Source organism: Somniosus microcephalus, unplaced genomic scaffold (genome assembly GCF_052327205.1).
Source record: "Somniosus microcephalus isolate GS21.2 unplaced genomic scaffold, FLI_Smic_1.0 unresolved_chr9, whole genome shotgun sequence".
In the NCBI taxonomy this organism is placed as follows: Eukaryota; Metazoa; Chordata; class Chondrichthyes; order Squaliformes; family Somniosidae; genus Somniosus; species Somniosus microcephalus.
The window spans coordinates 25647440-25660892 of record NW_028225187.1 but is presented as its reverse complement, the minus strand read 5'-3'; the positions used below and the strand labels follow the sequence as shown (position 1 = coordinate 25660892).

General features: G+C 47.7%; 1 protein-coding gene across 7 annotated transcripts in view; it reads left to right on the top strand.

Annotated features, from left to right (window-relative positions):
- Window positions 1–13453, top strand: part of LOC147084956 (Fc receptor-like protein 2) — a 177492-nt gene that overhangs the window by 106854 nt on the left and 57185 nt on the right. For all 7 annotated transcript variants that reach the window (XM_085979657.1, XM_085979656.1, XM_085979653.1 and 4 more), the window contains 4 exons: window positions 4180–4452; window positions 8541–8828; window positions 9459–9725; window positions 11188–11481. In XM_085979657.1, the coding sequence (XP_085835783.1) occupies window positions 4180–4452; window positions 8541–8828; window positions 9459–9725; window positions 11188–11481 (1122 nt within the window). The remainder of the gene's footprint in view (window positions 1–4179; window positions 4453–8540; window positions 8829–9458; window positions 9726–11187; window positions 11482–13453) is intronic.

The following is a 13453-nucleotide window of genomic DNA, read 5'->3' as shown; positions in this document are numbered from 1 at the left end:
GGATGTGCTACCCGATGCGCTCCACTCTATTCGGTCACTGCTCTGCACTGCCACTAACGCCAGCCCTCATGAGAAAATGTTTGTCTTCCCAAGGAAGTCCACATCGGGGACATCGCTACCGCCATGGCTGACGTCCCCAGGGCCGGTCCTACTGAGAAGACACGTGAGGACCCATAAAACGGACCCCCTGGTCGAGAGGGTCGACCTCCTCCACGCCAACCCCCAGTACGCTTACATTGCGTACCCGGACGGGCGGGAGGACACAGTCTCCATAAGAGACCTTGCACCCTCGGGGGCTGCAGTAACCCACTACCCACTACCACCCCCCCCCACGATCCGATATCCAGCCCCAGCAGACGGCAGGCCTGGGTCCCGCGACCCGCTCAACATCTACGAGGACGACACGCCAGCGCCACAGCCTACGCGGGACTTGATGCCGGAAGCTTCACTACCCCCGCCGTCGCCACGCCGATCACAGCGGCAGACAAGACCTCCGGAGAGACTCCAATACACTAACTTTTAATACACTTCACCCCGCCGGACTCAATTTTAAACAAGGGGTGAATGTGGTAAACCACTGTTTGTATACTGTTTGCATTCCATTGTGTACATGCCTGGACATGCCTCGGCTGACTCCTCCCACAAGTCCTAGTATAAATGTGGCTGCTCCCCAGCCCTTTGTATTTCTGGACCGGTCGACCACTCGAGGCAGACCTCCATTCTTTTGTTAATAAAAGCCTTCAGTTACTCTTCTAACTCTCAGTCTTTTATGAGTAATTGATAGCGCATCAATGGTGACCTCCAGGTTGTTGATGGTGGGCGACTCGTCGATGGTAATGCCGTTGAATGTCAAGGGGAGGTTGTTAGACTCTCGCTTGTTGGAGATAGTCATTTCCTGGCACTTCTGTGGCACGAATGTTACCTGCCCCTTATCAGCCCAAGCCTGAACGTTGTCCAGGTCTTGTTGCATGTTGGCATGGACGGCTTCATTATCTGAGGTGTTGTGAATGACGCTGAACACTGTGCAGTCATCAGCGAACATCCCTGTTTCTGACCTTATGTTGGAGGGAAGGTCATTGATGAAGCAGCTGAAGATGGTTGGGCCTAGGACACTGTCCTGAGGAACTCCTGCAGTGATGTCCTGGGGCTGTGATGACTGACCTTCAACCACCACAACCTTCTTCCTTTATGCTAGGTATGACTCCAGCCAGTGGAGCGTTTTCCCCCGATTCCCATTGACTGCAGTTTTACTAGGGCTCCTTGATGTCAGACTCGGTCAAATGCTGCCTTGATGTCAAGGGCAGTCACTCTCACCTCACCTCTGGACTTCAGCTCCTTTGTCCATGTTTGGACCAAGGCTGTAATGAGGTCGTGAGCCGAGTGGCCCTGGTGGAACCCAAACTGGCCATCAGTGAGCAGGTTATTGGTGAGTAAGTGACCAGAGTAAGTGACCAGAGCTGTCTCCCACAGAACAGGGATTACAGCGACAACTAGACCTACTCGACAAATACTGCCAAAATTGGGCCCTAACAGGCCCAAGTGTCAGGAAAACAAATACCAGTTTACTCTCATTGATACCATCATAGGACACACTATGAGCTACACTTACCTTGGTCTAACCATTACAGCATCAGGGAGCTTCAGCATAGCAGTGAATGCACTAAAAGAAAAAGCCCGAAGAGCCCTATATGCAATAAAAAGAAAATTCTACAACATCCAAATCCCAATCAAAATCTGGCTAAAAATATTTGACAGCATAATCCTGCCGATTGCGCTGTACGGTAGTGAAGTATGGGGCCCGCTCAATCACCATAGCTACACTAAATGGGAAAAACACACAATAGAAGCCCTACATGCGGAATTTTGCCGAAGCATCCTTCGCACCCAAAGGAAAACACCAACAAATGCATGCAGAGCCGAACTAGGCAGATACCCACTGATAATAAATATCCAAAAACGAGCACTAAACATCCTAAATCACCTCAAATCTAGCTCCCCAGACACCCTTCATTTTAAAGCCTTCCAGACCCAAGAGCTAAACCCAGAAAAGAGTCCCCTGAGTCAGCTGCTACTGAAACTAAGTACTCCTACTCAGCCGGACCCTGACCAGTCCCAGACCAACACTGCCATCCAAACACCAATCCGAGTGAACCAAATCATTAAACAAAGCAAAGAAACCTACCTGGAACATTGGAACAAAATAACCAAAAGCCAAAGCAGATTAGAATGTTACCGGGCCCTAAAAAGAGAATATAAACTGGCAGACTATCTCTTGACCATCAGAGACACAAAACAGAGACAGACCCTCACCAGGTACAGACTAAGCGACCACCAACTGGCAATTGAAAAAGGAAGATTCAAGAAATCCTGGCAGCCTAGAGAGAATAAAATATGTGATCAATGTCTGGCCGGCGAGGTTGAGACAGAGATGCATTTCCTCCTAAAATGCGAAAAATTCAACACATCAAGAAACATATTATTTGACAAGCTCAGCCAAACAACCCCAGATTTCAAGGAATTGGATGACCTGTCAAAATTAAGATTTGTCCTGGGAGAAGGAGACAGACCATACCTTGGTGCCAAATATGTAACAACATGTCACAACCTGAGGACTGTTTAAAATTAATACTGAATGTACCCACTGATGTACAAAGACTGTTTAAATTAATGTTGTTTAAAGTAATATTGTATGTACCCAACGAAGGTCAGAATTGTTTGACACCTACAGAATGTTGGAAAACTGTACTTTTTGTTATGTAAGCTTTGGCAATATGGTTCCCTGTAAACTTTCATGCCAATAAAGCATTTGAATTGAATTGAAATTGAATACCCACCAAACCCTTACCACTGGTAAAAGCAGGTGTAAGGCCTTCTTTTACCAGTGTGAGGGTTTAAATATATATTAAACTACATATTTTTTAAAGGCTGTAACCATGCCAAAACCTACAAATTAATTTAGGTCATTTTTGGCCCCTTTAAAATGTTTAAATTTATTTTTCAAAAAATATAATTTTTGTTTTCTATGTTTAATTAAATTGCATTTTAATTAATTTTGACCATGTGATGCTTTATTTTTATTTGAGTGTTGTGAAAGTGTGTTTTTTTATGTCATTCTTACTATGCTTATGAGGATTCCGTATGTAAATGTTATCCCCATGAACATAATGGCCCAGAAATTCGGGTCGGGGGCTTCCCGCGGGTGCAAGCCCCTGACCTACACTTACCTAGCGCGCCGGATGTTGAGCTGTGGGCCCGCGTGGGATTCCGATGCTGGGCCTCCTCCAACTGCCGGCGCAGTGCTCGCAGATCCCAGGGGCGCAGTTAGTTCGATGCGTCCCCTGGGATCACATGGGCCGTGGAGAGCCAATGGTAGCAGGGAATGCTTCATTCATAAGTTTGACAGGAAGGGCTGTCAAACCTATAAATACTATCAGCCCCAAAACATCACTAAATCTTCAAATAAATTAAAAAAATAATCACATTTTTAAAATTAACTATAAATTACATGAAATAACTATTTTAAACAATAATTTAAATTTTTGAAAACATTACGTACGTTTTCCAACGGGGCTAAAACGAAACTTACCTTTCTTTAAATATTTAAAAATAATAAACCTGTGGAAAAAATGTTTTAATTTTAATTAATTCACCACTTACCTTGTTAAAAGCAGGCCTTGCGACTGCTTTTTATGTCTAACTCCTGGAGACTTACCCTCCCAGGAAAACCTGCAAAGAAAAACGTAAGTTCGATGCGCACACGCTGCCTCTCCGGTGCACGCGTTCCTCTTCTGAACCCCTTCTTTCAGGGGAATGGAAGTGCCGGTTTCCCGCGCATGCGCAGTGCATGCACGAAAGCGGCACTTCCATTGGGCTTACGGGTGAGTACCCCGTGCGTACTCACCCGTGGAGACCCGAATTTCTGGGCCATTGGGAATCTCCCTTTGTCATCGGTTGGGCCGATACAAGCTTGTTCACCGTATGTGCCCCGGTGATATGTGGGGCTTTACGCCTGCTGGCCGAGGAGCGCGAGTCTCCGAAGGGATGGAGGCACCAGGTCGGTGCGGAGTTTACTTGCAGTTCGGAGGCACCCCCCCCCCCCCCCCCGTGGGAAGCCTCCGTGCGCAATTTCCTGCCCAATATAATTTCCATTCCTACCTTCTTCTCTATTGAATTTCACAGCAGAGACTGCGGCACCATTACTGACAATAGACCCTCCCTGGGTGACATTCCTGACTGGAGGCCGGATCACTCTCCACTGCAACGTCGGAAGAGAGACTCGCTCCGTAAATTATGAGTGGAATATAAATGGTCACGGTGATTTCTCCGGGGACAGCACTTATATCATTGGTACAGCTACAAAGAACAATAGTGGAGGATACAAATGTAAAGTCAACTCATTGTCATCTGGGCAGGATGTTTCTTACAGCAACACCATTCTCGTGAACATAACTGGTAAGTAATGCTAGACTAAGAAATTCTTCAATGTGCTAATCTTTCCTAAATTAACCATTAGACTGAAGGAACTTTTCTACAGAAATACATTTTAGAAAGTGGAAAATATGCCATAAGAAATTTATGCTGGGCCTTTATAAAGCACTGGTTAGGGCACAACTGGAGTATTGCATCCAGTTCTGGTCACCACACTTTAGGAAGGATGTGAAGGCCCTTGAGAGGGTGCAGAGGAGATTTACTAGAATGGTTCCGGGGATGGGGGATCTTAGCTACAAGGACAGGTTGGAGAAGCTGGATTTGTTTTCATTAGAGCAAAGGAGGTTGAGCGGTGATTTGATAGAGGTGTTCAAGATTATTTTGGGTTTGAATAGGCTACGCGGGGAAAAGCTGTTCCCACGAGTTGATGGTACAAGGACTAGGGGACTCAGATTTAAGGTTTTGGGCAAGAGATACAGGGGGGATGTGAGGAAAAAACTTTTTTACGCAGCGAGTGGTGATGACCTGGAACTCGCTGCTGATGGACGTGGTGGAAGCGGAGACACTCGATGTTTTCAAGGGGAGACTGGATAGGCACTTGAGGGAAATAAACTTGCAGGTTTACGGGGATAGAGCGGGGGAATGGGACTGACTAGATTGCTCTACAGAGAGCCGGCAGGGACTCGATGGGCCGAATGGCCTCCTTCTGTGCCGTTATGAGTCTATGGGGGAGAAATTCGTTATCGCCCCATTTGGGGCGCAATTATCGGCCGGGCACAAAGATTAGCGCCTGGTGCTAATTATCGCTTCCGACTGCAAACTTGGCTTTTATCGCCCCTGGAGGTGATTGGAGCGCTAAATCAGGTGCTTCACCTCTGTCTTAAGGCGCAAAGGCCGAGGAGCGAGGCGCTAACTCAGAGCGCTGGCGAAGCTCATGTGATGTCAGTCAACAATGGAACACAGACACACTGGTGCTGGCCAATTTTTAAAGGGGAGTTCTGACAAATGGTCATCGACCTGAAACGTTAACTCTGTTTCTCCCTTCACACATGCTGCTCGACCTGCTGAGTTTCTCCAGCATTTTCTGTTTTTATCTTAAAGGGGAGGGTTTATCTTGGTCTCCATCCACATCCTGCTCATTGCAGCCTTGAGTCTCAGCCTGGAGAGCCCTGTACGTCAAATCTGCTGGATGAACAATGGAGGGACCCAGGGAAAGAGCTCAGACTGCAGCCCCCACAGTCTCTTCTAAATAGATACAAGGAAGGTCAAATCAAAATCAACCTGCAAAGTGCTGCTCAGTTTGCAAAACTCCTTCACACAGCGTTGAATCTCTCCAGAAGTCTCTCTCTCTCTCTCTCAGAATGCGTGGTGCAAAAATGTCACCAACAAAAAAAGGCAGGAAGCGGTCGCCTTTAAATAGCGCTCCCCCAGTCCCTTCCCGACTGCAAAATGCTCCCCTCAACCTGTCGTTGCTAACGGCAGGCGTTAAGGCAGGGGGCGCCACTCAATATCCGGTCCGGGGTGCTAACGGGGCGTTGCGCACTCGCCTGACGTCATGATCTGCTGGCGCAGGAGGCCATGGCGGTAGAGATTAGTGCAGCCGCAAAATGTTCGGTCAATTTCGCGAGAGGCGCAGATATCGCCGCACCCGGGCGCTAGTTGGTTTGCGCCCCAGTTAGCTCCCTCTTAAGGCTACCAACTGAATGTTTCCCCCTTTGACTCTAAATTCTTGATTCATGCAGATGTGTTACTACAAACTTTACCCATGGCCGTGTCTATGCCCCAAATTACAATGCATGAATGTCACAACCAGAGCATATTACATTGTACAGGAAACTTTTTTTTATCCGGCACGGACGGGACCGACGTGGTGCCGGTTCATGAAAAATTCCAGGTAACCGAACGCTATAGTAAAAGATAGGGAGAGCTGACAGCTCCGTATAAAGCAACAAACCCTGTTGCTTAGCAACAACTGTAGAACAATGGCCTCAAGTTTCAATCGTCTCTGTAGCTTAGCAACAGCTGCAGCCACACCCTTGCACAGCACAGATGGAAGAAGGCAAATATAATTTAAAGTAAAACCTACTCCTGAATTTTGCCGGTTAATTGAGATTTCCAGTTATTTCGGTGCCGGTAAATCGAAAGTTTCCTGTATAAATGCAGCTTGTTAAAATTACCAAATTACTGGTTTCCATTTCAAATGTTAACGATGATCATCTTCAGAAATACTGAAGGCTCAACTTCAAGGGGTGGAATTTCATCTTGGCCGGTCGTGCTAAATGGGCAGTATAACATCGACTTCAAATCAATTGAATGATGTCTGGGGCGTGCAATTGGCAGGCGATGCAACTCTTCTAGTATTCGCTGTGGCTGAAGTCAACCTTCTGCCCCAACTGTTGCTGCGAGCAGTAAATTGTGGGGTATCAGTGCTAAATGGGTGATACCACAAGACCCAACTACACGCAAAGGATGGTAGATGTTTGCAACTCTCTTCCGTAAACTGCAATTGATGCTAGGTCAATTGTTAATTTCAAATCTGAGAGTGCTAAGATTTTTGTTAACCAAAGCTATTAAGGGGTACGGGGCAAAGGCTCTGCTCATGTTCACGATGGACTACTCCATTCGCTCCACACTCGCAGCGACCCTGGAGACAAAACCTGCCAGAGAATCCTGCACCTGTTCCCGGAGTTCCAGCACCTCTGACCTTCTGGGTGGACCCAAAGGCAGAGGGTCGACATGCAGCTGAGCCGAGCTGGGAGAGTCCTGAACCCTCCGACTAGGGCTCTCCACTGCTGTCCCTGTCTCCACAATCTGCTGATGCTCACTTGTGAGCTGTGATACACCAGGCGACAACACTGCTCAATCTCGCGATGGTCCCACCAAGGTGTGAGTGTCTGCGCTGGTGCTAGGTTGGCTGAGTTCTGCTGACGCTGCGCCCTCAGAGGTTGCAGCTTCCTCTGAGGAGTCTGGAGACTCAAGCTGTTCCTCCTGGATAGTGGGGACGGGTGAGTTAGAATTAAAAGCACAGCACAGAAAGAGGCCATTTGGACTAGAGATCAGCCATGATCTCATTGACTCGAGGGACTTATTTTCCTATTCCTATGTTCCTATGTATACAAGCCTACTCAAAATGTAATCCTTTTAGCCCCGGTATCATTCTGGTGAATCTGCGCTGCACTCCCTCCAAGACCATTATATCCAATTCGAATTTGAGTATAAGAGTAAATACATCTTACTGCAATTATATAGGGCCCTGGTGAGACCACACCTGGAATATTGTGGACAGTTTTGGTCTCCTTACCCAAGGAAGGATATACTTGCCATAGAGGGAGTGCAACAAAGGTTCACCAGACTGGTTCCTGGGATGGGGGGATTGTCCTATGAGGAGAGATTGAGTCGACTAGGCCTATATTCTGGAGTTTAGAAGAATGAGAGGTGATCTCATTGAAACATACACAATTCTTACAGGGCTTAACAGGGTAGATGCAGGGAGGATGTTTGCCCTGGCTGGGGAGTCTAGAACCAGGGGTCACAGTCTCAGAATAAGGGGTTGTCCATTTAGGACTGAGATGAGGAGACATTTCTTCACCCAGAGGGTGGTGAATCTTTGGAATTCTCTACCCCAGAGGGTTGTGGAGGCTCAGTCGTTGAGTATATTCAAGACAGAGATCGATAGATTTTTGAATATTAAGGGAATCAAGGGATATAGAGATTGGGCAGGAAAGTGGAGTTGAGGTCGATGATCAGCCATGATCTTATTGAATGGCGGAGCAGGCTCGAGGGGCCAAATGGCCGAGTCCTGCTCTTATTTCTTATGTTCGAATATCCTTTCTGATGTGTGGTGCTCAGAACAGAGCACAGTTACGCCTGATGGGGTCTAACCAGAGATTTATATAACTGTAACCTAACTTCCACCACTTTGTACTCCAGCCCTCGTCGGATAAAGTTCAACATCCCATCAGACATTTTAATTAGGGCTCGTATTGGCAGGAAGAGCTGGACTCTCCACCCCGCCCCCTGTGCCGACACGGTTAGATTACAAATCAGGAGTGTGTGTTAAATAAAGACCGATTGTCTGCCAAGCTTCTAATTATGTCATTTCCTTTCGACAGATCCCAATCCGTTAATGACGATTGAGGTTGAGCCAGAAATCCTGTGGGTGGACCAAAGTTTGGTGTTGAGGTGCAAATTCGACTACCTTTTAAAAAACAATTTAAGTTACACATTTTACCGAGAAGGTTCTGCATTGACTGAGATTCGCTCCTCAAATAAAAATGTCTCATTTGAAGTGGAGCATGTTACTTTGGAGCATGATGGACGGTATCGATGCCAAGTGTACTTTGTTAAGTATCCCGATGGACCTGTACACTCGTCTGGATACAAGACTGTGCACGTTCAAGGTCAGTGTTACTATACATTATGAACAAACCCAGGCCACATCACCGTTCATTGGGGCTGAAATTCACCTTGGGCGGAAGTTCAAAATGGCAGCTGCTTTTACACTCGGCTTGATTTTAATTTTCATTGAAGTCATTAGAAAAGAAAATCGGGGAAGTGCAAAAGAGGATGGTGTTTGTGCTACCCGCTTTGATGAAACTACACCTCATTGTCTTTACCAAGCAGTTTGGTTGGATATTAGTAAGAAAGACTTGCATTTATATAGCGCCGTTCACGATCACCAGACGTCTCAAAGCGCTTTACAGCTTTCTTGACAGATTGGGAATGCCGGTTTTCAGCGCACGCGCTGTGCATGCCTGAAACCGGCATTTCCGATGTCCCTACAGGTGTGTACACAGCCCGTACACACCCATAGGGATTGGAATTTCTAGCCCATATATTCCAATGACATCAAAGAACTGAATATCGGGCGGCGCCTTAATGGCCAATGTAATATTGCCCATTATGCACTTTTGCGAAGACGAATTTCTACCCACTTACTTGCCTTCAGTTCTAACAAACTTTTACCTGTTTCAGCGCGATACTTCGGCATAATGAGTGATCATTAACAGTGATTTGATTTTCCTCTTCAGAAAGACCAGTGAGACTAGATGTGAAGCCTGAAACACCAAGGGACGGTGATACTATTGTACTGCGCTGTGTGTGCAAGGATTCCTATAAGTGTAGGAGCAAAGAGTATGACTTCTACAGAAACAACTCGCTTGTGAATTATGATTCTGGGAATCCCGATATATACAAAATCCAACGAGCTACCGTGATGGATTCTGGATGGTATCATTGTACAATTCGCAGCGATGGTGAAAAGTACCCATCCAGGCCCGTGCCAGTCACTGTTAAAAGTGAGTAGACAATGTAAGTGTGTGCTTGCTCGGGAGGAACAGGTGACTTTAGACCTATGGTTCCCAAAGCTCTCCACCAGGTGTGGGTTTTCCTCACCTCATGTCTGCATCTACACAAGAGGCTCGACACCATCCAAGACAAAGCAGCCCGCTTGATTGGCACCTGATCCAGCACCTTAAACATTCACTCCCTCCACCACTGGCGCACCGTGGCTGCAGTGCGCATCATCTACAAGATGCACTGCAGCAACTCGCCAAGGCATCTTTGGCAGCAGCTCTCAAACAACGCGACCTCTTCCACCAAGATGGCTTTGTTGGGAAAGGATGGGATCAGTGCAGTGGTGAGAAGTTCATAGAGTGTATCCGGGATGGTTTCCTAGAACAGGATGTAATGGAACTAACTGGGAGCTGGCTAGCTTGGATCTAGTACTGTGTAATGAGATAGAATTAATAAATGATCTCATAGTAAAGGGTCCTCTAGGAATGAGTGATAATAGCATGGTTGAATTTCAAATTCAGTTGGAGGGTGAGAAAGTTGTATCTCAAACCAGTGTCCTGATCTGAAACAAAGTCAATTACATTGGCATGAGGGCAGAACTGGCTAAAGTGGACTGGAAAAATAAATTAAAAGTTAAGACAGGTGAAATGCAGTGGCAGACGTTTAAGAAGATATTTCATAACTCTCACCAAAAATATATTCCAGTAAGAAAGAAAGATTTTAAGGAAGGTGGGGTGGCTTTGTTGGTAAAGGGTGGGATCAGTGCAGTGGTGAGAAGTAATATTGGCTCAGAAGATCAAGATGTAGAATCAATTTGGATGGAGATAAAAAATAATAAGGGGAAACTAAGGAAGTAAAGGGCAGTATCAAATTGAAAACAAAGGCATACAATGCAGCATGTGGGTGGGAACACCACAGCTTCCAAGTTCTCCTCCAAGTCACACACCATCCTGACTTAGAAGTATATTGGCCATTCCTTCATTGTCACTGGGTCAAAATGCTAGACCTCCTTCCCTAACAGCACTGTGGGAGCACTTTCACCACATGGACTGTAGCGGTTCAAGAAGACCCCTGTCCTTCTAGGTGGAAGAGGTCACGTTGTTTGGCAAGTGCTGCCGAAGAAGCCTTGGCGAGTTGCTGCAGTACATCTTGTAGATGGTGCACGCTGCAGCCACGGTGCGCCGGTGGTGGAGGGAGTGAATGTTTAAGGTGGTGGATGGGGTGCCAATCAAGCGGGCTGCTAATGATGGGGATTCAGTCGCAGCGGGTATCCCCTTTCGGTCAGTATATAGTTCATGATCTGTCGCTGGTACTCACTGGACTCCTGCCCTGTCAATCAGGTTACGAGCGACTGATTGTCGCAACCTATGGGTGAAAGACGTGTGCACACATACTCGCAGACATGTGTAATTTGTTGAATGTAATTTATTCCCACACGAACCTGCCAATTTTATGCCCCTCCAGGAATTCCAGTCTCTAATGTACAGTTACATATCAGTCCGAGCCATGGCACCGTGAGGGAAGGAAGCAATCTGACGCTGAATTGCTCAGTGAGTGAAGGTTCTACACCGATGGTATATGCCTGGTACAGAGGAGGGATGTGCATCCACAAAGAAAGCTCATCCAGCAGAGAGGTCAGTTACAAAATCGATCGTTTCAATGAGAGCCTCGTGGGCATATACAGCTGCAGCGTGTCCAATGAAGTGGAAGGAAAGGAAATCACCCTTCGCAGCCGAGCCATTGAAGCAAAGGTTCAAGGTGAGGATCAGCATCAATGAGAATCGTTGCGATAATAAAACAAATAATAATTATGATAGTACTGTTGACAGTCTTAGGGGGGAAAAGTGAGGAGCTTTGCACATCCCGTTAGTGCCCCGAGTGCCCAGGCACGGCGCTGCTAACACCTCCCGTGAAATTCAGCAGGAAGTTAGCCTCTCCTGACCTACCGCCGGACGCTATGTCCGACCAGGTCAGCAGGGCATTCTTGCGGCTATGGTGGTGGTAATTAAAGAGCAGGGGCCGGGCGGCCATTGCTTTCTGGGCCGCCTGCTAGCTCCTGTCCACTTTTGCTTCCTCATGCGAGGTACCAGCCGCGATCGCCCAGCCCGGCTCTCCTCCCCATAATGCCTCCTGATGTAAAGTATGCAAGTTTGCTGACGATACAAAGCTAGGTGGGACAGTAAGCTGTGAGGAGGACACACCTGCAAAAGGATATAGATAGACTAAGTGAGTGGGCAATAAGGTGGCAGGTGGAGTATAATGTGGCAAAATGTGAGGTTATTCACTTTGGTAGGAAGAATAGAAGAACAGAATATTTTTTAAATGGTGAGAAACTACTAAATGTTGGTGTTCAGAGGGATTAAGGTGTCCACGTACAGGAAACACAGAGAGTTAGCATGCAGGTACAGGAAGCAATTAGGAAGGCAAATGGCATGTTGACCTTTATTGCAAGGGGCTTGGAGCATAGGAGTAAGGAAATCTTGCTACAATTGTGGAGGACCTTGGTGAGACCACACCTGGAGCACTGTGCACAGTTTTGGTCTCCTTATCTGAGAAAGGATATACTTGCTTGGAGGCGGTTCAACGAAGGTTCACTAGATTGATTCCTGGGATTGGAGGGCTGCCCCATGATGACATTTTTGTGTAGAATGGGCCGATACTCTCTGGAGTTTAGAAGAATGAGATGGGCTCTCATTGAAACATATAGGCCTAGAAATTCAGTATAGCCACTTTTGGGGCGCTAAAGTCGGGCGGCCGCTAAAGTTTGCGCCCGGCGCAAAGTCGCGCCACCTTCGCCGATATTCAGTCGCATCACCCCAAGAGGTTGCTGCTGCGCTAAAACAGGCGATGCACGACTATCTTTAGGCGCTAAGCCGGCGGTGCTGAGCGATACCCCCGAGGCCGGGCGCAGCGCAGGTGCGGCGAGTTGTTGATTGACGGCAGACACTCTGGCGCCGGTCAGCTCTTAAAGGGGGAGGGTGGATTTGTTTGCCTGCCATGCCCTGCACACTGCAGCCCTCAACCTAGGCCTGACCACTTCAGCTTCATCTGCACAACGTCCAGGGCTATGGAGAAGGCCAGGGAGAGAGCGCAGCACTTCAGCGACGGTGACCTGAGGGTGCTGGTCGGCGGATTGGAGCACAGGCGCCATGTTCTGTTCCCAGAAGGTGGCAAGAGGCCACTGCCCAGCGCCTACCGGAAAGCCTGGAGGGAGGTCTCAAACAGGGTGTCTTCCAACGGCGCGGTTGCCAGGACTCCTGTGCAATGCCGGAAAAAGTTCAACGACCTCACTCGGGTTGTCAGGGTGAGTACCCTTTCCAGTGTCCTCCTCATCCCTGCATGTGCACCTCACTTTATGGGCAAAGGGACCTGAAAGCCCTAATGGCCAGCCCTCATCCAGCAGCTATGGGACTGTCATGAAAATCACTTGCACATTCAGCACTTTACACACTGTCCAAGCTATTCGACCATGGGAGGCAGTGCAGACAAGATCAGGGCTTCACACTGTCAGGGCCAGTCCACCATGGGAGGCATTGCAGACAAGATCAGGGCTTCACACTGTACAAGCTATTCGATCATGGGAGGCAGTGCAGACAAGATCAGGGCTTCACACTGTACTTAGAGGCCGTCCTTTCTCTTGCAGGCCAAGGTGGCGCACAACCAGCGGAAACGAACTGAGACCGGGGGAGGCCGTCCTGACGTCAAAGAGCTCTCCGACCTCGACCAGCGT